Source organism: Talaromyces amestolkiae, assembly GCF_001896365.1.
Source record: "Talaromyces amestolkiae strain CIB chromosome Unknown scaffold7.1, whole genome shotgun sequence".
NCBI lineage: Eukaryota > Fungi > Ascomycota > Eurotiomycetes > Eurotiales > Trichocomaceae > Talaromyces > Talaromyces amestolkiae.
The window spans coordinates 172,094-195,554 of NW_024468043.1; the positions used below are offsets into that span (position 1 = coordinate 172,094).

Below are 23,461 nucleotides of genomic sequence, written 5' to 3' on the forward strand. Positions count from 1 at the left end.
CAACATCATATCACTGTGAAATGCTAGGTTTTCATAGAGTCTTCCACATTAATAATTCCATATTGTATCTTAATCGACGTCAAACAGCAATTTATCACCAGTCTGAAAGTCGAAACATTGAATTGACCCAAAAGATCAGCGACAGAAACATGAAAATAAGTAGACCTCTTTGCGAAAGTAGATAAGGATCAAACAACATACAAATAATGCTGAGAGTGAAAACGGTAGACAAGATGAATAATCATCAAACGGAGCCCTCCGCGTATGACAATGGCTTGAGATTTAGTGATTGTGATCCATACCTTCCTCTTCCTAACGGCTCATTGATACGAAAGGTATGGGAGAAGAGACACCATCACTGGCGGCTTTGACGGCTCTTTTCTGTCGCTTGAGCTCTTTTCATTCACTGGGACTTATGTGTGGCCAGCTTGATTCCCAGCCTGTCATTATGCGATCTGGGTGGGTGAGGTTGAGAGTGAAAAGTGCCATAAGTATAGGTGCCGCGTCATGCCCGTACCCGCAAGCTTCGTGAAAATTGATCGCGCCACTCTTTAACTCTCCAACAAGACCATATTCGACAAGGCGAAAGATGACACGAGTCTAGCAGGTATGATTCATCAGTACGAGACATCTTGGTCTAGAAATAACCTAGCATTCTGAGACGATTAGGTTGATAGATGCTTACTGTTATCATCAGGAGGACAAAGTAGATCCCATAGAACAAATAAATACAGTTTAGAAAACCCCTTTCTCCTCCCTCTCGACTTTTAAGAATTTGTAGACTGTTTCTTCTCCCTCCGTATTTTTTCTTCACGAAGGTAATCCTTGACCTTTGTCCAAGTGATGTCAGGGTATCGATCATTATCTAGTGGCTTCAGTTGAGCTACCCCAGAGAACATGTTCGCCATGTACTGCATGCCCTGCCATATGGGAAAGACTTCATTTTCCCCGCCGAAGGTGCGAAGAATGCGAATTATCACCTCCAAAAGCCACACTGGACCCATCCACGAAGGCTTATACTGCTTGCCCTCCAGTTCTGTCTCCACGGCCGCGATATCCACGACACTGACAACGTCACCCGCTATACGTAGGAACCGTGGAGTAGGCTTTGGATCTGCAGCAACGGCAGCGGTGTAAGCTGCAGTGTTTGGAATAGTAGTCAAGTCCAGGAGCTGTGTTGCCTTCCCAACATAAACAACCTTGCCCTTCTTGTGGTTGATCATTGGCGTGTCACCACCAAGAAGGTCCATAAATCCTCCATTGAGGATGCTAGTCCACGAAATACCGGACCTATCGAGCCGGGAATGGAACTCGCGTCGCAGGTCCAGGTTGCGATTGGTACCTGGTTTGGTCTTCGTGAAATCTAACGAGAAATCGGAAGGGATGAATCGTGGTACCTTGGCAGCAACAGCAGCGTCAAGCAAGTTGCCCTGAACCGTGTGCATTACATCCCGTAGGCCCTGTAGTGTAGATACAATGCAGGTTGCCCCAGTGAGCTCGCGCGTCAGAGCCGTGACACTAGAGAAGTCAACAGGTGAAACGACAACGCCAGTATCGGAGAGCGCCTGCGTGCGTGAGCGATCTGTTCCTTCGCGGACTAAGGCTTTGACTGCAACCCCACGGTGGGTTAGCTCCTTGATAACGAGTTGGCCCAAGTTCCCTGTCGCACCAGCGACTGCGACGAACGGTTGCGCCATTGATAGCTTCGCAATGTTCAGGCCTGCACTAAGGAGTCCTTTCGTTAAGAGGGGCACGTTAAATCAGATGGACATGAGAAGGTAGTACATGTACAATGCACACTGCGGCTAGGATGAAGTCCAGCCCTGCTATATACTGGTTTGAACTATGGAAATTAGTAACTAGACATTTGATATGTGATTTACCAAATGATTACCAATCATTCGCTCCCAGTCAACTACGGAATAGCATCTCCGGATATTACTAAGTGTTCGGGATATCGGGCAGGGACGGTGAAAAACAGCTCAAGCTATGTACCAAGTGAAGTTTGTACGTATATACCAACATCGGAATAGAGTAAACCGGATGACAAAGTGGCCCACATTGGCACAACGTTGAATTGTGAGGTACCTATCATTCGTCAGCCCTAAACTTGCTAAAACTTAAAAGGGACCCCTGTGGAGTCTGAAGCTTTCGATGAATACGCTAAGTCGCATTAGTTCGTTAGTCGTATGTCTACTATCTAGTGCGTAAAGTTCGTTGCTCAGGTTACCTTGGTCAATACGAAGAATCCTAAGTAACCCCCCTTAAACACTCGACACCGCTCTCAACTAATTCTTTGCTATACACTTTGTCTTGAATACTAGTGTGGTCATGCGTGGAGAGAGTCACTCAAGTAGGAGTAAACAAATGCGGGCAAACTGAAAGATATATATATTATGCTTTAATATTGATTTTCAATTACCAATTTAGTGGTTAATTAAACTATACTTGATGGTTATCATGTAATCACCACTTTTCCACCCATGGGCGAAGCTCAAGTTCAAACGAAAACGCCGAACGTGGCTGTTGATGTAGATTCCAATACGTTTCGGCAATCTATGAAGCAGTGTGGGTTACTAATCTCAATCGTAGCCTGGCTAAAAGAAAAACAAAAACCAAAAGAAAAAGAAAGAAAAAGCAACTTACTGCTTCAGGATTTAGTTTTGCGTCCGCGTGGTCTAACACAAATTGTTGGGTCTTTGGGGTATCAATTATCCCATCAATGATGACATGAGACACGTGGACACCTTGAGGGCCGAACTCCCTCGATAAGGATTGGGCCAGCGCGCGTAGAGCAAACTTGCCTGAGGCGAATGTTGCTAGGCCAGGACCCCCTTTCAAACTGGCAGTCGCTCCAGTAAAGATGAGGGTTGGAGGCGATGCTAGCTCGGTAGACTTCAATAACAATGGTAAGGTTGCTTTGGCAAAGTTGAACCCGCCTTTCCTATATAGCACAGCACCTCAGAGGTTACTCCTCCACTTGCTAACAGTAATGTAGTTGGGCCGGACTGCACGTACCCCTGCGCATTGAATCCCTGTTCATACTCCGTCTCAGTTAACTCCAAGAATGGTTTCTTCACAAATCCCCCGCCCAGATTAAATACCGCTGCTGCGAGAGGAAGACTTCCGAACTGCTCGTTGACATGCTTGAATGCTGCCTGGACACTATTGGCGTCGGACAAATCCGCGCTGATCCCGATAGCTTTCCCACCTTCGTTGTTGATTTCCCGTGCGACATCTTCGAAATTTGCTGGGTTTCTGGCCATCAAAACGACTGGATACGACTTGGCAAATTTTCTGGCAACAGATCTTCCCTACAGAGCTCCACAGTGTTAATTATACACGAGGGTAGAGTAAATTGGATCCTGCCTGTTGTGGGTGAGTGATGGGAATAAATCTATACGTACCGTGCCGGGGCCGACTCCAGCAATGATCGCAAATGCTTTGGCTGACATTGTAGTACCGTGGCCTGTAAAATGGAAATTATTGTCGTAGTAGAATAATGGTGAAGTTTAGGCGACATGGGATGTTGAGGTACTTTGAGGCCTGAGAGCCCGCAGAGAGTGATTGACATCATGATCAAAATGACCAAAATTACAGCGTGTAGTTAGTTAGTTGGAGAACAAAATGTGATTTGTCAGCTATCATATTGTCAGCGGACCCATCGCGGAATACTGTACTGCGTCGTACATCGTATGCCAATTTCCTAACTATGTGCGTAGTCATAACGTAGTATACGTACTCCGTAGTGTGGGGCCTGTTTTCTGTGACGATTCTTGACTATGTATCACAATTAGGGCTGAATTTGTTTACTTTTTGGTACTACTTCCATGATTGCACTGGTTAAAATTCATTGCGCGATGTACTATGTTTCCGTGTTAAACCGACAGCTATCTTGTAGTATTTATGTAAAGAATGAAAGTCTTAAGCTTATTTCGTCTTTCAATGGACTAAGTAGGCTTGTATAATATTTTGAATCTAGAGCTTAGGCTGGAGAATTACTACACTTTGTGGAATAGCTAGTAATATAAAGGACTGTCCCGTCTTGAAAGCTTGGTTATATTGAAGAATATCCTTGTGAAATACAGTATATGCAAGGATTATGTTTTCTAAGATTCTGACTGCGACACTCTCTTCGACCTAACAGCCTGACTGCAACCTCTGCACTGAGGGATTGATTCTCAATCAATCTTTTGCAAGTGCCTCTGTGTCTGTTTATTGTTATTATTCTTGCAACTTTATTTTTAAGCTACCGCAGAAATTATCTGACGCTTTACGGCCTGGAATAGGATAGTATGAAATCTATATCGATCATCTCCGCAGACAATGGAGTGAGAAATCCTACCAGGTGTGATATAAGCGATGACTAAACAGCGATTAGATCTGCACAGAACGCTATGGTATAGTACTAAGTTCATACAGTACTTAGGGGCGACCTTGCCTAAAGTTCCGTCAAGCCGCGATTTTCGTCAACAGCCGGAATTTCGATGCCAAGTCCATTTCTCCAGAGCATATTGTGCTGAGTAGACATATCGTAAGTTGTTGGCTGTATGGACATGAATCTGTGAGTAGGAACGATGATGATGACGTGACGGTGTAAAGGTGTGGTTTTATTTGATGACTCAGGAGTAACATATGTAGCCTTGTGGAACTCTGGTTGATGTTTGGCGCCCTAGCAGTGTATTCTGTCTTGATGATTTTACCGCAGTTTCTTCAGACTTTGCCTGGGGGACCCCTAATTTAAGGGTGCCTCGCACTTCGTGTTATTAACCAGTCGTTGAAAACCATGCATTGCTTTCAATATGACAAATCGAATGAATCGCAGAGTCTATCAATCACATTTGAAAAATGAGTGGCTTGAGCGTCGTTTTTAAGCCACGATTGCGAGATAGCTCTTTTTATATTCCTGATGTCCTCCAAAATCCACGTGCACTCTGAAAGGGAATAGCCTGACTTGGAGAACATAACAAACACCAGCATAACGTGAAAAATGCAATACCTACCACATAGTCAGAAGAAATTCTATAATATAGACTGAACTTTATGCACGTACAACAAAAAAGATGAACCATTTGTGGTGTGTTGATGTCTGTCAATGGTTTGAAGAATGAGGCTCAATGATTCTCTAGCCGTATACAGACACCGGAAGGCACATTGTTCGTGGAGATCTTTTTCGGGGTCGCTAAGATATCCTCCATTACTTTCTTTTTGGGCCCAGTTGAAAAGGAAGGGTTTCCATAAGAGAATGCGAAGGTTCTTGCCGCATATTCGAAGTCGATATTTGGTGAAATGTTTCACTTCGGAGTCTGAGGGAGAACCAGGTTCTTTTAGATAGGCTGGGTGAGAGTCGTGCCACGCATCAATCGACTTTTCCAGCTCCTGGACCTCATGAACAGAGATATTCGGCGTGGCGACCAGACGGCGGTAAATATTGTTGGCTGTTATATGAAATTGAGCTTGAGCAATCAGCCCTGTGTATAACGTCATTTCATTCATCTCACGAGGAACCGTTGAGGTCGTAGAGTCAAGTGCCTGTAAAATTGAAGGCGTCAGTCGCTTACTAGCGATATGTCTGAGATCACCAATAGTACCTCATCGTGAATGTTCAATACAGATTTCACAGTAATGAAGCTGTTTTCTGGAACTGAAAGTGATACACCAAAATTTTTGGCAGCAGAGCTGTCAAATATATAGAGACTCCACCACACCCGTCTTCGCATTTCGCTTTCAAATAGTGTCACCGTAGGGTTCAGATCCTCCTTGTGAAGACCAAGATTGATAGCCATTCGACTGGCCGCAGAAAGATACTGCAAGCTAGCCTCAGGCATACCCCGTTTCTGGGAAAAGTCATGTAATAGTAGTAATGCCTGTACGAGATTTAGATTTCCAGGTTCCATCAAGGGTACTTGCTCTAAGAGTTCTTTTCCGCGGAGGTAGTATGCCATGTCAATTTCAGCATTGTTATATCCAACACTCCAAGCTCCCATAGCAATAACTGCTTTAAACAAGATATGCCATGCGAGACCATGAGTGCTTGGGTAATGCATAATATATGCGTTTCTGAAACTTTTCTCGTGAATAAAAGGGTTAACTGGGTGATAATTCGAGAAGTAGGAATCAATGTATCTTTCTTCGTGGATAGCCTGAGGCCCATTCAGGTTAGGTTGGGTTAGATCTTGAGCAACTTCCTCAATGCCCTGAGATGTATCTCCACGGGGAGGAGAGCCAATCGATCCTAGGGACGGTGTTGGGTTAATATATTAAAATCAAACGGAGGTAGCAAATGGGATTTAAGAGCGAACAAATACTGACTTGTTGATGGATCTCTTTTCAGGTCGCTAAAATCACAGAACTCACTGAGCACATCTGAAGATGGATCTAACAATTTGCTGGCCGAATCTTCGGGTATCAAGAAATCATTCTGATGTGAGCCCAACAGTGTAGGTTGATCATCTTGGTTTTGGACTAGGTTATGGACAATCTCTTCAACGCTTCCAGCCGGAAAAAGTCTTTGTAAAGCAATTTCAAATCTCCCCAAACGGTCTTCAACGCTGGTGAGGTGCCTTGAAGATCCAGCTGATTAGATCGTCATTACTCTTGACTGAGCAGGGTTATGCTAATACTTACGCCCTTGTCAGTGGGGTCCGACTAACTTTTGGGGAATAAATACAGTTTCTCTGATGTCGCCTGCATTGTGCGCACTTTGGGCGTTCTTTCGAGCACTATTTCTTGTATGATCAGCTTTGGTTTCCTGACAGCTCATGAAGAGAAGTACAACTTTTGCCTTTCGAGCTCTGCATTCATTACACTATCAGAGTTAGCTTTTTCGTTTCTTCTTTCTTCCTTCCTATTCTTTCATCACCCTTCCGACTCTTCATCACTGTTTTGCCTGGGTTGAAAGTGTAACTCACAGAGGCGATGTGTGGATTGCGAGAAGCCATGGGAAGTATAGAAAATAAGTAGTATTCAGTGGCTTCTCTTCCTTCCTTCGTTAGCTGACATCATATATTATCGATCGGTGTGTGTAGCGTTAATATATCTCTTACTTGGTCTGGCACAATGAAGTGGGCGGCATAAATTTATTGTTTAAGCCATTCAGATGCTGGTGAAGTTGCCACTTGGTGGTCATGCTAACTGCTAACTCACCTAGAAATCAAGCTAACTACTTTCGTTAGCTGGTTGAGTATCCTAACTTAGTTAGCTTATTTCACAGTGTAAGGCCAATACACGATACACGGGTGCTCAGTTTGGACGGCTTTGCGTATACTTTGTCATTTCCTTATTAACATTTACTAAAAGATCAAGTTCCTAATAGTCTAATCAAATTTTCGAAAGACAAGAATTGTCATTGTACCAATAGTAAAGATCACACTTGACTCGACAGTTAAGTCAATTATCCGCACGTGCCTGAGGCATTCTTTCTTTCATGGCCTGTTCCTGTTTCTCAGCAAGATCCTTTACAATTGGCCTCTCATTCATGCGATTTAACCAACGCCGCACGTGGGGAAACTCGTTCTGATCGAAACCCTCTTCAGAAAAGAATTTCTGCGCAGCATTTTGCCAAGGAATAAACGCAAGGTCGGCAAATGTCAATTTATCGCCGAMAAGCCACTCTCGCTTCTCTAACCACCGATCAAGAACTTTTGAAACACGCTTTATCTCATTCACGTAACGCTGAATGGCGCTTTCAATGTGGTCCTCATGATACCTCTTGAACCAAACAGCCTGGCCATAATAGGGACCTTGGCCTGACACCTGGTAATAAAGCCATTGAACTGTCTGATACGACTCTTTTGTTCCCCGCGTAAAGCTGATCGTATGATCCTGATCGTATGTTTCGATAAGGTATTCGATGATGGCTCCAGATTCCCAGAGGGTAATGTCCGTGTTGGGGTCATAAATAGCCGGAAGACGGCCGTTCGGGTTGATAGATTCGTAAGCAGGAGTTTTGAGCTGGCTGAAATCTATAAAGTCGGTTTCATAAGGAAGGTCGAGTTCACGAAGAATGATGTGTGTTTTGAACGGATTCGGACCAAGATAGCCGCCATAAATTTTGATTGGCTTGATATCGCGAGGCATTATGTGACAGATCGCTGTAGTATGTGAGGCAACTCAGACGTTGAGGTGACTTTACTGAACATAAAATTTTATCGAAGACCGTCGAGTTTATATACTTGATTGCCTCAGCAAATTTGGAAAAGAGAAATATATGGTATATAGAGCCTATAGAGACACGATTACAAATGGGGATGCTCTTTAAGTGGGTGCTAGGATTTTCATCAATGCGGACCGTGGCAACAACTGGCAACGACCAGACTTCAGTATAAAAAGTATTGGGTGTTTTTGTTACGCGTCCGTTTTTGGTCACTTAGGGCTGCCTGGACCGGCGAAGCATACCTACTCCACAAATAATGTAAGGATTCTCCCCGCATTTGTCATCCGCTTTACTCTATTCCGATATTACATATTTTACTCACGGAGTAGCTTGGACCGTTTTCACCGTCTCGCATTGCTAAAGTGTTTTCGTATTTATTCGGTGCTTGCTTTTGCTGTGGAGAGTATAATAAACACGTAACGGAGCAACCTTAATAATACAGTGTTGCTTTCATAACGGGTGCTGGAGGTTAAGGTCATTGGTGCCACAGTAGCGGTAGCATTTGCAGCAGCTGGATGCCGGAAAATTGCAATTATGGACATCAATTTGGCTACTCTTTCTCAAACTCGAGATGAAGTTCTTGCTCGCTACCCAGATGCCGCCCATGTCGTTACCATTGCAGATGGTCAGGTAGATAATCTTATCTACTCAATTTTACCATCTGCTAATGAACTGTGATATAGATAAAGACCTGGAAGGTTGCAACAGGCGCTATTGAAAAATTCCTTTGGATATAGACCTTACTGTTTTGTTCTGCATGTAACCCGAAAACGTTAAAATACAGGCTAGATCTACATAAAATTATGTAGATTATAGGAGCCACCTGTTTGTCTTGTTTGGGGAACCTGAGGTCCGACTCCAAAACTCATGGATTCGCACCACGACTTCAAAGTCTTGGACCAAGGACCCAACCTTGGCGAATCCAACTTGACTAAAACTTTTCCTTGTTGCTAATTACATAGTCCTTCCACTCGGTAGGTTTCTCGTCTACCAGAGCGAGAGAAGGTGATAAGGGTTCACCAGCATAATAACCGGGGTCTTCAAGCAACATGATGTTTTCCAACATTTCCTGTGCAACTGCGGGGGGCAAAAATGATTTGAACACGTCTCCAGGAATTTGTACTGCCTGAGCCTGGTAGCCTGTGGCCTCCTTAAACTCATTAACAATCCTCTCCGGCGAGTAATAATCAGTAGCAGCGAGAATTCGCTGGTTGACGGAAGATGGATAGTGCTTTATGGCCGCTTTGACAAATTTGCCTATTTTTCTCGCACCCCACGCATTAGTAGCAATTCGTCATGATTGAACTCAAAAAAAGATACATACCGGTATCACTTGCAGCATCAAAAAGGGGAACCTGAGTCTTGTCCAGGTTGACGGGCCAAGCAAGGGTGTATGTATCGTCCTGCTTGTTGAAAAACTGGAAAAAGTTCGACATGAACAGACCAGGAAGGACAAAGGTGCCAGGGACCCCACTAGCCCGGATATAAGACTCAACTTCAGCCTTGCCATCAAAATGGGTCACATTGGGCAAACGACCATTGCTGATCTCCGTGACATTCCTGAGTGATGAGAAAATGAGATGCTTCACGCCGGCTTGCTTGCAAGCATCAGTAACAGCCTTGCCTTGGTTGACTTCGGTATCCTTGTTCATGGATTCCCAGAAGTTGGTAACCAAGAACACAGTATGGGCTCCAGTAACCGCTGGGAGAGCTGCCTCGACTGAGGACATGTTGGCCTTAAATCGCACTTGTTAGTACTTGGAACACTTTTCCTACCCTGGTAAAATTATTGAAAACACTTACGGAAACGACCTCGACGCCATCTTGGGCGAGCTTTTTTGCCGCGGGCTTGCTGGTATCGCGGGTGACGCCGCGAATCTTCCAACTCTTAGAGAGAACAGGGTCGGCTAGAATAGCTCTGATAACTGAGCCACCTTGGTTGCCGGTGGCACCAAAGACAGTGAGGATTTTGGACATGTTGAAGATGTAAAGTAACGTAATGGTTTAGATATGGTAGAAGTAGAATTGCCTCGTGTACGGAATAGGTGACTTGGACGTTTTTATAACAAACAAACAATTAACGCAATACAATACTCCGGATTACAGATCTCGGGCTTTGACAGCGCGAGATGATAATTCCACTGTGTCATTATTGACTCACCACGAGCGTTGGCGATCCACAGATCCAAATTCTGTCCAAATAAGGTCAATGGCCAAAGTTAACGCTCAACGCGTTGAAACGTAAAAAGACATGCTAGGGATTTGAGTACTCCGTAGTCGTGACGAATTAACTTTGAATTATTAAATGCTGATCAATCCACCTGGATCTCACAATGCCTAACTACCTGAAAACTCCTAACTAAACATGATGACGTGTTGGATTTTTTTTCAACTAACCTTAATAAATTAGTTTCTCTTTATTGGAGGTCCAAGACTTTTAAGTCCGCCGCAAAAAGCTTCGACGTATTAACCCTAGCCCTAATTATTTATTGGAGGATTTACCACTACAATGAGAAGAATATAAGGTGGTAATCACTTGTAATGTTTTCAGGCTGTCTAGTATTCCTGCGGTCAATTCCTGTCCTTTTCATATGTCGGAACGTTATACAGATTCCCGACTGTTTTTCTTCCAAGTTGTGTATCCAAATGACTCGTCACATATGCTGCAAGGTGCGCTGTAAGGAGTTGTAAATGACCCCAATTTTGGGTCAAACAGATTCACACATTTTATCCAAGTTGAGCGTAGCGGTGAATTAAACCAACGTTATTATTGAGCTGACGTGTCTTCTGAAATAAAGATATTATAGGACTTTGTCTAAGAGCAATGGGTAAAGCAGAGTTTTCTGTAAGAGACCAATTCTTCAATCTCGGAGGCTGAAGCTACATCCTACTTAGCATACCAAATCTCGTTAATCTTCACAGCTCAATAGGCAAGCCGCTGCAGTCAAGTATTTGCAAGACACATTCAGCCTGAATTATTCCTCATGCGGCTTGATTGCTCGCTGGTGTTCCACAGAATCGAGATGACCGGCCAACTTGGCTGACCACAGATCTGAGCTAGTAACATTCAGATTATACTTCTCAACAAGGAAGCTGTTCGGGAAGCCCGGGTCAAAGGGTATCGCAGAGTCGATTTGATCGAGGTCTTCGGATGTCAGCTCGATTTTGAGGGCCTCAATGTTGGCAAGGAGATGGTCGACTTTTCGTTGTCCGATAATTGGGAAGACATATGGTGTCTTCTGAAGAACGTATGCCAAGGCCTGTATTGTGTCAGTCATTGGATTCTTTCTATGTCTTGCTTGCTGGTCAATGTACGAACCACGGCGTGCAAACTAGCATTCTTGCGATTCGCAACGGCTTCCAAGGCGTCAGACACGCGAACCTCGTTTTCAGACAATTGGGCTGCTCTTCCGGCTCCCGTATGGGCAGCCTCTCGTGCAGCAGCACTCTTAAATCTTCCCTGACCAAGAGCCGCCCAGGGAGCAATGCCCATTCCTTGATCACGACACATGGGGATAATCTCTCTCTCCAAGTCTCGAAACGAGGCGTTCCATTTGCCCTGGTACACCGAGAAAGGTCGGAGACCATTGGCACGAGCGTAGTCATTGGCCTTAACAACAACCCAAGCAGGAGTATCGGAAATACCGAGGTATAGCACTTTGCCAGCTGTGATCAACGAATTCAAGCCATGCATGACTTCTTCTACGCCAGTTGTGAGGTCCCACCAGTGCACATAGAATAGATCTATGTAGTCTGTTTGCAGCTTCTCCAGACTCTTCTTGATGGAGATGTGCATGGATTTCATCGAGTTACCCGAAAAGTTAGACTGGATGGGCTCTTTGTTAAAGTGTGCAGCGCGAAAGTTTGCTGTATATTTAGTCGCAAGGCTAATGCCAGAGCAAAAAAGAAAAAGTTATCATATTAGTAACGTGTTTATTGATCAAATATTTATCATCGAATTCTTCAGCACTTACACGATTTGGTCGCGATTTCCTCGAGCCTTCATCCATTCTCCGAGCCATTGCTCTGCTTGCTCGAACTGATAATTGTTGGCTCTGAGAAATATCAGCCACTGTCATTGAGATAGAAGCAGCGTCGAATACATACGTATCAATGAAATTGCCTCCATTCTCGTAGAAAGCGTCAAGGATGGCAAAGGCATTTTCTTTCGAGCATTCACCCATAAACGATTCCCTGAGACGGTATGAGACGGACTCCATGATTCGCCGTTCAATGATTTACTTACCATTCGGTGCCAAAGTTCATCGTTCCAAGGCATAATGGCGAGACCCGCACGCCAGCCGTGGGAGCCAGGACGCGGTGATAACCGAGAGCGCTCTTTGGTGTAGGCGCTGGTCTACGAAAAGGGTTCGACATGGTGATGGGCTTGGGTTCCTCGGGTTCTGTTTTTGTTTTGTTGAACATCAATTGAATCATTTCAGGTCAATTTGGAACTTACGAAGACATTTATAGCCATCTCTAGGAATAGCCGAGCTACGTCAGTCGAGGCAAGCATATCCGGCACTTCTAACTCCGGAGACATTCTCGACGTTCACCAATCAACGTACTTGATGTACACAACCCTGGAGATAATGAGAGCAAAGAAGGACTGGAAAAAAGATCATCCAAATGCTATCTTGTAGAGCCAATTAGAGAGCCTGCTGTGAACCGGAGATAGAGTCTTAAACCCTAACTCCCAGCCGACTTGTGAGGAGACAGGGAATCAATGTATTTGTAATAGCTTCGTACCAAGCCATTTCTATCAATAGGTAAGTTAGTTACTTCTGGGGTTATGACCAATTCTAGATTCATAGCACGTAACGCTGTATCCACATGAATATCTCGCAAAGATTGCCGATTCCTTCCACTTGTCAAGAAGGGTTAGGGTCGACACTACAGTGCAAAGGGTGGTAATGGACCGTTGCTGGCTATAATGGAGAATCATTTCTATATTAAATAAACTCGGTACGACATGGTTCAATTCTTTGTTTATACCAGTCCAACTTCTGACAGGGGTATCGTACGTGGGTGTAACCAACGGCGCAAGTGTTCGTACTAAATAGCCCCCGCGCTCATCCTTATCTTCACCTCAGCCCTCCAGACTTCGACTCAACAACATCAACCATCGAATTAATCAAAGTGTCAAACATCAATTGCATACGGGTAAGGAGCATCTTGCAAATTAGCGACTCACCGCCATGGCAGACTCTCTCTTCGCTGGACCCGATGCGACAAAACTGTCCATCCACCAGACTGACTCACCGAAAGATTTGTTGCCGCCCGACCAGCTGAAATTTGGGCGATCTTTTACTGGTTAGTAGCACCAACCCAAACATTTATACACTATCAATGAATATGTGATATAATATTGAGATATATATGGTCACTGGGACACTGACAATTATACAGACCACATTCTGTCCGCGACATGGAATGTAAGAGAAGGTTGGAGCACCCCGAGTATAGAGCCCTACAAGGCTCTTACTCTCGATCCAGCCGCAGCAGTATTCCACTATGCGTTCTGTTGCTTTGAAGGAATGAAGGCATACAAAGATGCCAAGGGCAACGTGCGCTTATTTCGACCTGAGAAGAATATTCGTCGCTTCAATACATCGGCAGTCCGCATCGCATTGCCGAGCTTTGACGAAGAAGCAGTATTGAAATTGCTGGCAGAATATACCAAAACAGAGAGTCGCTGGATTCCAGAGTAAGTAGCATTTGCATAAGATATACCCCTCACCTCAATGATCTGCTTTCCCTACAAGATTGATGACTAAATTGAGACGTCATTAGAGGACGGGGATTTGCACTGTATCTACGGCCAACACTGATCGGTACGGAGCCGGACCTGAGTGTGTCACGTCCACAATCAGCTTTGTTGTACGTCATTGCCAGCCCAGTCKGTAATTACTTTGGCAGTGGCGGCATGAAAGCTATCTCCTTAGAGGCGTGCTCTTCGCCAGTGCGTGCTTGGCCTGGTGGTGTGGGCGACAATAAGGTCGGGGGGAACTATGCACCAACAATAGTGGCTCAAGAGACGGCTGGGTCTCGTGGATTTCAACAGATCCTTTGGCTTCTTGGCGACCCTGAAGTACCTGAGCAGCAGTATATTACCGAAGTGGGTACGATGAATCTGTTTGTCGCGTGGATCAACCCTGAGACAAAACACAAGGAATTGGTCACCGCACCTTTGGACGGCACCATTCTGCCTGGTATCACACGCGATTCAATCATAGATCTTGCACAAGAGCGGCTGGTTCCACAAGGTTGGCAGGTGTCTGAAAGGCGTGTGTACATGACCGAACTCAAAGAGGCTTCCAAGCAAGGTAGATTGCTGGAGGTGTTTGGCGCAGGCACAGCGCTCATCGTGAACCCTATCAAGTCCATCTCGTGGAACGGGGAAGTCATCGACTGTGGCTTGAAAGCTGGAGAGGAGGTTGGGGAGATCACAATCACCATGAAGAACTGGATTGAAGATATTCAATACGGAGTGGTGGAGCATCCTTGGAGGTGAGTATTAACCATATAGAAGAAATTGGAAATTTCAGACTGGATACTGACCAATGAGACAGTGTTGTTGTATAAATCTCGCCAGGTAGCTTTTGTCCGAGGTCTTAGACAGTTAGATTCCAGGGGGCGACCGAATGATGGGCCGAACACGAGTGCTGAACAAAAAGATCACGAGGGAGGGCTTGAGAAGTTGAGACGGTGTGGACTGACAGCTGTTGTTTTGTTTCTTGGTAGACTGCATTGATAGGCACCATCTTCTTTCCACGAATTCCCAGGGTATGGTAGATGATAGAAGAGACAAAGAACACAGAGTAAAGAGGAGGAATTGACCAATGAAAGAACTGGACCGAGGGAGTGTCATGTGACGTTATGTGACTGGGCCATTGGCAACGGATTCCGATTGGCCGATGCGTACCCTTACTCCGTAATCAATCCGAAGCAACGTATCCGTTTTACCTTCATCATTGTTTAAATAGTTCGCCATGACCCTTGGATGGGTTCACGTCCTTGATTGTTGTTTTCGCTATTACATTGGAATATAGAATGGCTGCTCGACCTACGACTCGCTACGTGCTCCTCAGCACCTTTGCGCTCCTCTTCATCATATACTTCATCTTCCTCCAGCCTCGAGGTCCAGACAGTCCGGCCACACGGGCACCAGGTCACTTGACAGATACGAAGAATACCATACCGTCGAACTTGGCGCTGGATGATGATGTACTGAAAGGAGCTGTGGTCATGCCAAAGCTGGCCAATGAGACTGCCAAGTATGTACTTGCTTATAGCTTATCCTCGAGCGCACGTATTATCTGGGACAGCCAGGATTGAGTTAACTGTTGCTTTGCATATACAGAGCGGAGCTAGGTCGGTCTACTTGGAAGTTCTTCCACACGATGATGGCACGATACCCGAAAGAGCCGACACTGGAGGAACAAGAGGCGTTACGGTCTTTTGTATATTTATTTGCACGACTTTATCCTTGGTGAGATTGGCTAACCTTGTGGCCTCTGATCCGGAGCTAATGTGACTGTATAGCGGTGAATGTGCATCGCATTTTCAGGGACATCTCAAAAAATATCCGCCGCAGGTCTCGTCGCGCGACGCAGCATCGGGATGGGGTTGCTTTATCCACAACGAAGTGAATCACATGCTCAAGAAACCCGAGTACGACTGCAACAAGCTGGATGAATATGATTGTGGATGCGGGGGCGAGGACGAGAGTGGAGAGAAGGAATTGGCAAAGATAGTCAAGAACGATGTACAAGAGCCGGATCAGGATCATGCCGTTAATCCTGCCGTTGAGATCACCAAGGAACCGTGAGTGGCGATTCCTCTTTTTGGACCGAGTCATAATTCGTGCTGACTATCGCTTTATAGACTCACTCGAGGAGGTTAGCGCAGATGAAGCTACTGCGAGCCACACCCTTAAGCGTCGAACCTCGTCATACCTCGTGATACCCTGCGCATCCTACATTCTATCAGTCCAAAGATACCCCACTAGTTTTGCTATTATCTGTCTTCGATGGCGTCAAAAGGATTATTTCAAGATTCAACGCATTTAGCATGAAACGCCTGCACTTCTCGTACCCTCTAATGTCTGCGCGTATATTGATGAGATGGCCGTTATATGCACATCATTTATCCATTCTGGTGGCGTTGCGCCATGATCATGGACACAAATTGAACAGGACGTTAATGCAACCACCAATATGCAGTCTGGCATGGCGCATGACCTTTTGGCTGCCCTGGTGTGTGGCTAGTGAAGCGGCCTGACTCCCTGACTTCCGGCGCGCTAGAGATGCCGGGCGGTAGTATGTACATCGGGATCTAGTGTATCCCGTGTACACTGTACATACTATAGTAGTGTAAAAAGATACACATTGATGAATAATGCTCCGTATGTGTCTGAGTAGATACTGTATTATTGCAGGGGAATCAATCGACATGGTTGGTCCGCCGTGCAGTATCTAAATATGGATGTCTGCTGACTCGCTTGCCTGTTCGTCATGCGATCATTGGTCCCAGTTTGGATCGCGCTAAAAAGCTGTCTCATGTCCAAAACAGACGACGCAGTTTGAAGTGTGTCTCAGGATGCATCATGTAGAATGGCAGTTCGTTTAGTCTGGAGACTGGGCCTCTTCGCGACATTTGCTGCGGACGGATAATCTCACGTCAGTCTACCCGACTTTTTCATCTCATTGATGATATCGGACAATAAGAATTCTGGGAGCGAATAGGCGATGGAACAGGCTAGTGGCTGATCGTAGCGATCTGACAGGCCTGGCCGCCTGACTCCTGAGGCAGCCAGCCAATGCGGGCTGAGCAGACAATCAACAACAAAAAGAAGCGCGTCGCCCCTTGTTTGTTATTGTTGTCTATACTATATCATTACATTGTACAACCAGAAGATTAGAATATTCTGTTTACCAAGTCTACAATTAGTAGTTGTCAACAACTCTGGAGTCAGAAGGTCGTCCCCACTGGTTTCCTGCCTCAGGCTTCTCTGGTTTCCACTTTTTTTCGATGTGGGCTTGCTCCTTCTGGAAAAGCTACAATATTTTCATTCCTCTCCAACTCCCAACTCAACTCGCGCCTCACCATTTGTCTAGTACAGTTGATTGGGCTCTTGTCACAGCCTTATAGCACTGCCGTCCTATCACCAACATACCCACTTCAGACAGCTGTACAACACAGCGGTGTACTGGTCCACCTCGCCGTTAGGCATTCTTGTTCGGGCGATCGACGCAGGAACGGATTTTAAAGAGAGACAGCTTTCTAGGGCTCCATCATGGTTTCCTTTCAATGCGAGGTGAGTGTACATAGTCTACATACCGATTAACAACTAGCATAACTGACTTTGTCGCGCAACCTGCAGAATTGCGGTGATGTGCTCACCAAGAAAAAACTAGACCCCCATCGCGGGCGATGTTACGGCGCCTCCTTCACTTGTATCGATTGTATGGTCCACTTTCCAGGCAACGAATACAGGTCGCACACGGTATGCAATTACTGTGGCTTATTATTCTATGCTATTTTCACACCGACAACGCATCCTATCGCGCTGCGCAAATGTCTAGGTCACAGGCCTAGGCCTTAAGTCGTCGGCGCAAGACCTGGTTTGCTGCCCAGGACCATTTGTTGCCCGATTGGATGCTATCGCTTGTTGTGTCTGATTTTTTTTTGTTATCCGATTGGACCAGGCTAACGAGATGTTTCCCTCTGGATCGCACAGGCATGCATGACCGAAGCGCAAAAGTACCAGGGCGCCCTATATAAAGAGAAACCGCAGAAAGGGAACAAGCAAAATAAGAAACAACCCGATAATTCCAAGACACTCACTAATACCAACGGAAACTCAGCCAATACGAAGGCTAACACCAAGAAACCTCGCCATCCTTACGTTGAAGACGCACCAGATACCGATGATCCTCCAGCCGAAAAAGTCCCTCCTGCCGCCCCCAGTCCTCCGCAAACATCAAAAACCCCCGCTTCGGCCTCAAAAGCAAAAGTGGCTGCGCCTGCTGAAGAAGACGTCAACGTCTTTGACTTTCTGGTCACTGACCAGACACCCACTGCTTCGAAAATTTCGTTGGCTGCCGGTAAAGGGCCGATGAAAATGGTAGCTAATGCGCGTTCGGTATTCGAACCGGGAAAGGCCCTGGCTCAATACGATACGGATGTTGACGACGAAGATCGCGAATATGATGTCGCCTACGAAGAAAATGGGTTCTCATATGGCGCAGATCCTATCAAGCCATCACTGTATGAAAACCAAGTGTCCAACGTTTCCATGGACTTCATGACTCCGGCACCGAAGAAGAAAGAGAAGAAGCACAAGAAGAAGGACATTGAGCGCAGCTCCCCAGACCCAACCCCAAGAACGACGAGCGACAAGAAACGCAAGCGCGGCCATGTCGAAGAATTGGATGTTGAAGCCGCCAATTCGCGGTATGAGGAGGATACTCCCATGACGGATGCCCCATCCAGCGTTACCAATAACGTGGGAACACCTTACCTTCAGCATTCTGGGTTGACAGGAGGGTTGGACCGTATGCTCCGAGACAGATCGCTTTCGCCGGACTATGAAGATTACACGGACGATGAGCACGACCTTCGCCGATACCAAGACCCCCAGTCTCCTCTCAAGCGCACTCGCCCGAACGAAAAGCTTGCAGCTATTAATAAAAGCAATGGGAATGCGGACGATGGTTTGGGAATTTCTCTCAAGGGTCGTGCTGGTCGCATCATATCTATGTTCGGCGGATCCAACATATCAACTAGTAGTCGGGGAAGCGCCGAACCTTCAAACAAAGCCCTTGTTCGCACCCGAAATAGTCCCTCTAATGGCGACGAGCTAGTTCAAGTGCGCCGCTCCAAGAAAACAAAAGATAGCACGGCTATCGACGCAATTGACGAGGTACGTAAGACGAAGCGTAAAATCAGCTCACAGAGCAACGGTAACGACCATTACGACTCGACCCGGCCATCCCGTCGTCTGAAAGCGATTGAGCAGCGCGGCGGATCCGACAGTGGTGGCGATGACAACCGCAAGATGGTCCTCTACCGGAACGGTGATGACGAAGCTCTCACGGACGAAGAGCAAGAACGCGACAAGGCTCTTTACTTTTTGTCATTAGTTACAAAAGGCCCCGAGAGTGGACGTGGTTGCTCGATCAACAAAACCCTCAAACGCTTTCATCGCGATTATCCGGCGCGCATAGAATCTTCCGAGGATCATCACGACGAGCGTCGCGGTCGGGGACGTAGCAGTCGGGTAGATCGGGATCGTCGTCAGGAAGAGGAGAAGGACTTGTGGCGTACCTTGCGGCTGAAGAGGAATGATCGGGGTGAGATTGTCGTCTTTCTGTAATGCAAGATGTCTGGTTCTGGTGGAATTTTGATTTTGGTGCATAGTACATATCTAGGGTATATTCCCGGTTCATTTTTTTTCTTTATAAACTGGTTTTATGATCAGAGGGAGGACATGAAGGTCTCTGAATGGGTGTTGCAGCATTTCGTTCATGTCTACTTTTCTTGCATGGTTCATGAGTGTGTTTGGCGTCATTCGTGTTTTTAGTGTATTGCTTCGTGTTTTCACCGTTCAGCTAGTTAATTATAAAGTTTTTTGGATTTTCCCATGCCGTCTCTCTTCAGTCGAGATATAAAAAATGAGAAAGGCTTTGTCGTTCACGCGTGATCTCGGCAACCATGTAGAGACTTCAGTCCCTCCTTTCCTAAGCGCTGTGTCTCGACTGAACTGGCAGGACAGCCATAGACTCGTACATTTTCCACCACATCAAGGTTAGTAATCAAGTCATACGAAGAGTCCAAGGTTGTACCTTAAAATTGATAGAGCATATGGCACTATTCCTATCTTGGGTTAGGCAGTCGACAGGGTCCTAAACCCTCGTGGGGTGCTCACTGAACTTCATCTCTTTGTGACTGGAAACATATAGTGCTGAGCTTCTGTCCAAAAATATAGCATGAAGTATACATAATGGCTTCACATGGTTCGTACCTTGAGTACAAACGGGAGACACAGTACATAGTGTACTGGATGATCCAGGCTTCAAATACGATCCTCAAAAACTCTCCGGCCTCCTTGGGAGACGATGCAACCAAAGTTGCAAACCCCACTGGTAAGATTACAGTGAGGGGCCTTGTATCTTTGGCCAAATTGATCTCTAAAAATATCAGCCCAATTCCAACCACGATTTATCGTCTGTTTCGGTCAGTAATCAGAGCGAGGACAGAGTTTCATGCTATGTTTCAACAAGCGGCCACACAGAATCCAGATCCTGAATTAGAGAGGCAGAATTCTTCCCACAAGCATTTCATTGATGCTTTAGTTGAGGCTTTCACAGTTCTTGGGGGTGATGGGTGGGCGTCAGGGCAGAAAGCTAAGGAGGGAGAACTCGATGAGCAGGAGGATATTGAGCAAATCATTTTTGCGAACAAATTCAATGCACTGAATGTTAACCCCGAACAATCTGGTGGAGAAGAGGTTGATATGAAAAGCGATAATGAATCTGACCAAGAATCAGAGTCCGTGACAACTGCTCAAAACCGTCAGCAAAAGAAATCTTCCGGCAAGGGAAAGAAGGGCCGCCGGGGAAAGAAGGGCAAGAGAAAACAAAATAAGGTGGTCCTCGAGAAAACAAGCTTGACTGAGTTACCGTTGGAAAGCTACCGTATTATCCACGATGAGGATGGAAATATTACCGATTATCTGATGGCAATCTATGGACTTATTCAGGAATGGGGCGACCTTCGAATCTATTTACAAAAGCTCTGGGCCGAAGTTGCGTATGACGGTCTCAATGGCGTTGTTGCTGCCACTGTGTCCAACGTGGCTATTACTATGGTCAAACAAGCAGAGTCAGCCATATTTGTCGATTTTCCTGGTCATGATTCCTACGAGACTGCAATGAGGACTATTACGCGAGGAGACCTAGAAAAAGCCCAGAGTATGTTCACTATGCGGCTTATGATGTTGGGCCGAGATGATAGTACATCTCAAGTAGTTCATGAAACGGCCATTGACATCAAAGAACAATTCTTGATCCATGCGTACCAGGATCTTCTCGACTTTGTGACTGACTTCCAAAAGAACCGCAGTGGTAAGCCAACAAAACGTATGTTGGCTGAAATCCGCAACTGGGATCCTCAATTTGATGTTCAGCAAGCCGACAAACAGGAAAGAATCAGATGGCGTCGATCGTATACGATTAATTGGCTTTACGATTTGGTCAATGTCTTCTCCGCCATCGTCGTCCAGCGAAACACCATGAAAGGCGAAAATCACGACTACGCCAAGGTTGACTGGTCCATTGAGGGTCCTTGGAATGTGCATACAAGACTATTTGGTTTGCAAGAATTCGCAGGTTTTGTGACTTCTCTTGCCATGCAGCCAGCCGGTACAGACATTCGACAAAAGATCCTTCCCCACCACGTGTTTCAACTTCAATGTATCGTTGATGCCTTTACAATTTCGCGTGGCTGGTCAATGAGCGCACTCAGAGGCCATATCCTTCAACGGCCTGCTCAGGGTTTTCGACCGAGACGAGATGTTGACCTTTTTTTGGACCGGAAATATGAGAGGTTTTCCAAGGGCTATCTCCAGGCTGTACAAGTTCTGAATCAGTTGTTTGAGCAGGATGACCCTGTCCAACATCGTCAACATATTGAGATTCTCGAGGAGATACAGGATGATTTCCGTAATTGGCTCGGGGAATCCAAGTACATGTATGGCTTKAACACAATCCCCCCMTCCCGATTTTCCAACACGAATGCGAATGGTCTTTGGGACTACTCTCCTTTTCTGTGCGCTGTGGGGTTGATGGAAGCACTGGAGATTGCTTACTTGTCAAGCATGAAGTTATGGGATCAATTTCCGGAGGTCGTGTTGGCAATACATTTACACAACATGCTAGTGCAGAAAGGTTACCTCGCACGGCATATTGGACTATTTGCAAGCTTGGAAACGTTGTTTTCTCGCTCATTTTTCGTCAATGGCAAAGTTCCCACATCGGACTTTGGCGGTGCCCTTCGTGCACGAGTGAGAGAAATTGGAGCTCGCGGGGCTCAGTCCGAGCGAAATGCCTTTACGCGAAATGCGGCACGCTCAGCCACAACCATCCATAGCCTATTTGATGTCCGGGGAAATAGTTTCTTTAGGAAACAAACAATTTTAACTTCATATCGGCAGGCACAATGGGATCCTATGCGTATTCCTGACAGCGACATTCCCGTGGAGTCCTTGCTAGGAACAATTCGGATTAGCAACACAGACCTAATGGTCGACTCAGATACCGGTGAGCGACGATTGAAGGATTCGGATTTAGTCCAACGTTCGAGAGCCAAAGGTATGGACGACGCGACCATCCTAGAAATGGCATCAAAGTTAAAGCGAGCATCCGAAAGCGATGATTTTCTCAATCAAGCCTTGATGGATTCACTTCCAGAGGAAGATCGATTGAATTATCAGACTCAGAGGAAAAAAGCGGCGGCTAACCATTCCTCCACCAAGGGTAATGGAGCTAGCATGAAAGGAGTAGAGCTCCTAAAGGTTTTGAGATGGGATATATTTACCGACGTGTGTGGCGAACTGAGACCTTTGTCAAGTCTGAACTATCTTTGGGTCACAGCGAAAATCATAATGCTCTTCGACACAATCGAGAATGAGTTGCGTGAGACTAGACACCCGTACTATGCTCAAGCCTATGATGGGCATGATTTCAGGTGCACAAAGAGAATCAAGTTGGTGACGATGGCTTTGCTTGAAGAAGATGAAGGATGTTTAAAAGTAATGGCAAAGCAATTCGAAAATCTGCGAGGAGGTTTCACACACCATATCTATTGGGACGACCTGGAAGCAATGAGCGACCGAGTGAAAACACTTCGTGCAAAAGAAGGTGGAGAGAAGCTAGAAGTAGATGGATGTATTGTGATGTAACTAAGTTCTGAGGCTCAAACGGAGTGCATCACACAATATAGATGGGTTTAATTGGGTGCGAAACTTCTTAGGTAGGTCCATGCGTAGAGATAATCCGATGTTCTCCGACTATAGTCCTAAAATGAATCGAATATGAGTAGTATCAAACTTCGATTTTTAACAGACGAGATTTGCAGATAGTGGCCGGTAATTTACAGAAGGTCTATCCTGGTCTGCTCGCGAAGCTGGCCTGTGAATAGATATGGGTCATAAGTCGAGGTTGAAATGTAGAGTTGTGCCTCATTGCATGGTTTAACACTTTGTAGAATCTCCATGCTACCAAAGGCCAGATGGAACTATGA

General features: G+C 45.8%; 7 protein-coding genes across 7 annotated transcripts; 3 read left to right on the plus strand and 4 right to left on the minus strand.

Annotated features, from left to right (window-relative positions):
* Nucleotides 1-767: 767 nt before the first annotated feature.
* On the minus strand, nt 768-3,455 carry BHQ10_004122 (uncharacterized protein; the record flags this gene model as incomplete). Its single annotated transcript, XM_040876454.1, has 4 exons — nt 768-1,703; nt 2,647-2,944; nt 3,019-3,314; nt 3,408-3,455. 4 exons carry the CDS (start codon nt 3,453-3,455, stop codon nt 768-770), a joined length of 1,578 nt encoding a protein of 525 aa, XP_040732626.1.
* Nucleotides 3,456-7,389: 3,934 nt separating this feature from the next.
* BHQ10_004123 (uncharacterized protein) lies at nt 7,390-8,079 on the minus strand (the record flags this gene model as incomplete). Its single annotated transcript, XM_040876455.1, has 1 exon — nt 7,390-8,079. The coding sequence occupies one exon, from the start codon at nt 8,077-8,079 to the stop codon at nt 7,390-7,392; it is 690 nt and encodes a 229-aa protein (XP_040732627.1).
* A 1,007-nt stretch (nt 8,080-9,086) lies between these two features.
* Nucleotides 9,087-10,132, minus strand: BHQ10_004124 (uncharacterized protein; the record flags this gene model as incomplete). Its single annotated transcript, XM_040876456.1, has 3 exons — nt 9,087-9,412; nt 9,480-9,891; nt 9,959-10,132. The coding sequence occupies 3 exons, from the start codon at nt 10,130-10,132 to the stop codon at nt 9,087-9,089; spliced, it is 912 nt and encodes a 303-aa protein (XP_040732628.1).
* A 998-nt stretch (nt 10,133-11,130) lies between these two features.
* Nucleotides 11,131-12,532, minus strand: BHQ10_004125 (uncharacterized protein; the record flags this gene model as incomplete). Its single annotated transcript, XM_040876457.1, has 5 exons — nt 11,131-11,415; nt 11,475-12,042; nt 12,130-12,210; nt 12,263-12,349; nt 12,402-12,532. 5 exons carry the CDS (start codon nt 12,530-12,532, stop codon nt 11,131-11,133), a joined length of 1,152 nt encoding a protein of 383 aa, XP_040732629.1.
* An 821-nt stretch (nt 12,533-13,353) lies between these two features.
* On the plus strand, nt 13,354-16,061 carry BHQ10_004126 (uncharacterized protein; the record flags this gene model as incomplete). Its single annotated transcript, XM_040876458.1, has 7 exons — nt 13,354-13,468; nt 13,565-13,862; nt 13,949-14,665; nt 15,208-15,432; nt 15,519-15,647; nt 15,701-15,982; nt 16,043-16,061. The coding sequence occupies 7 exons, from the start codon at nt 13,354-13,356 to the stop codon at nt 16,059-16,061; spliced, it is 1,785 nt and encodes a 594-aa protein (XP_040732630.1).
* A 1,842-nt stretch (nt 16,062-17,903) lies between these two features.
* On the plus strand, nt 17,904-19,535 carry BHQ10_004127 (uncharacterized protein; the record flags this gene model as incomplete). The annotated part of the gene is made up of 1 exon (XM_040876459.1): nt 17,904-19,535. One exon carries the CDS (start codon nt 17,904-17,906, stop codon nt 19,533-19,535), a length of 1,632 nt encoding a protein of 543 aa, XP_040732631.1.
* Nucleotides 19,536-20,162: 627 nt separating this feature from the next.
* Nucleotides 20,163-23,120, plus strand: BHQ10_004128 (uncharacterized protein; the record flags this gene model as incomplete). Its single annotated transcript, XM_040876460.1, has 4 exons — nt 20,163-20,304; nt 20,363-20,395; nt 20,443-22,319; nt 22,374-23,120. 4 exons carry the CDS (start codon nt 20,163-20,165, stop codon nt 23,118-23,120), a joined length of 2,799 nt encoding a protein of 932 aa, XP_040732632.1.
* Nucleotides 23,121-23,461: the final 341 nt, after the last annotated feature.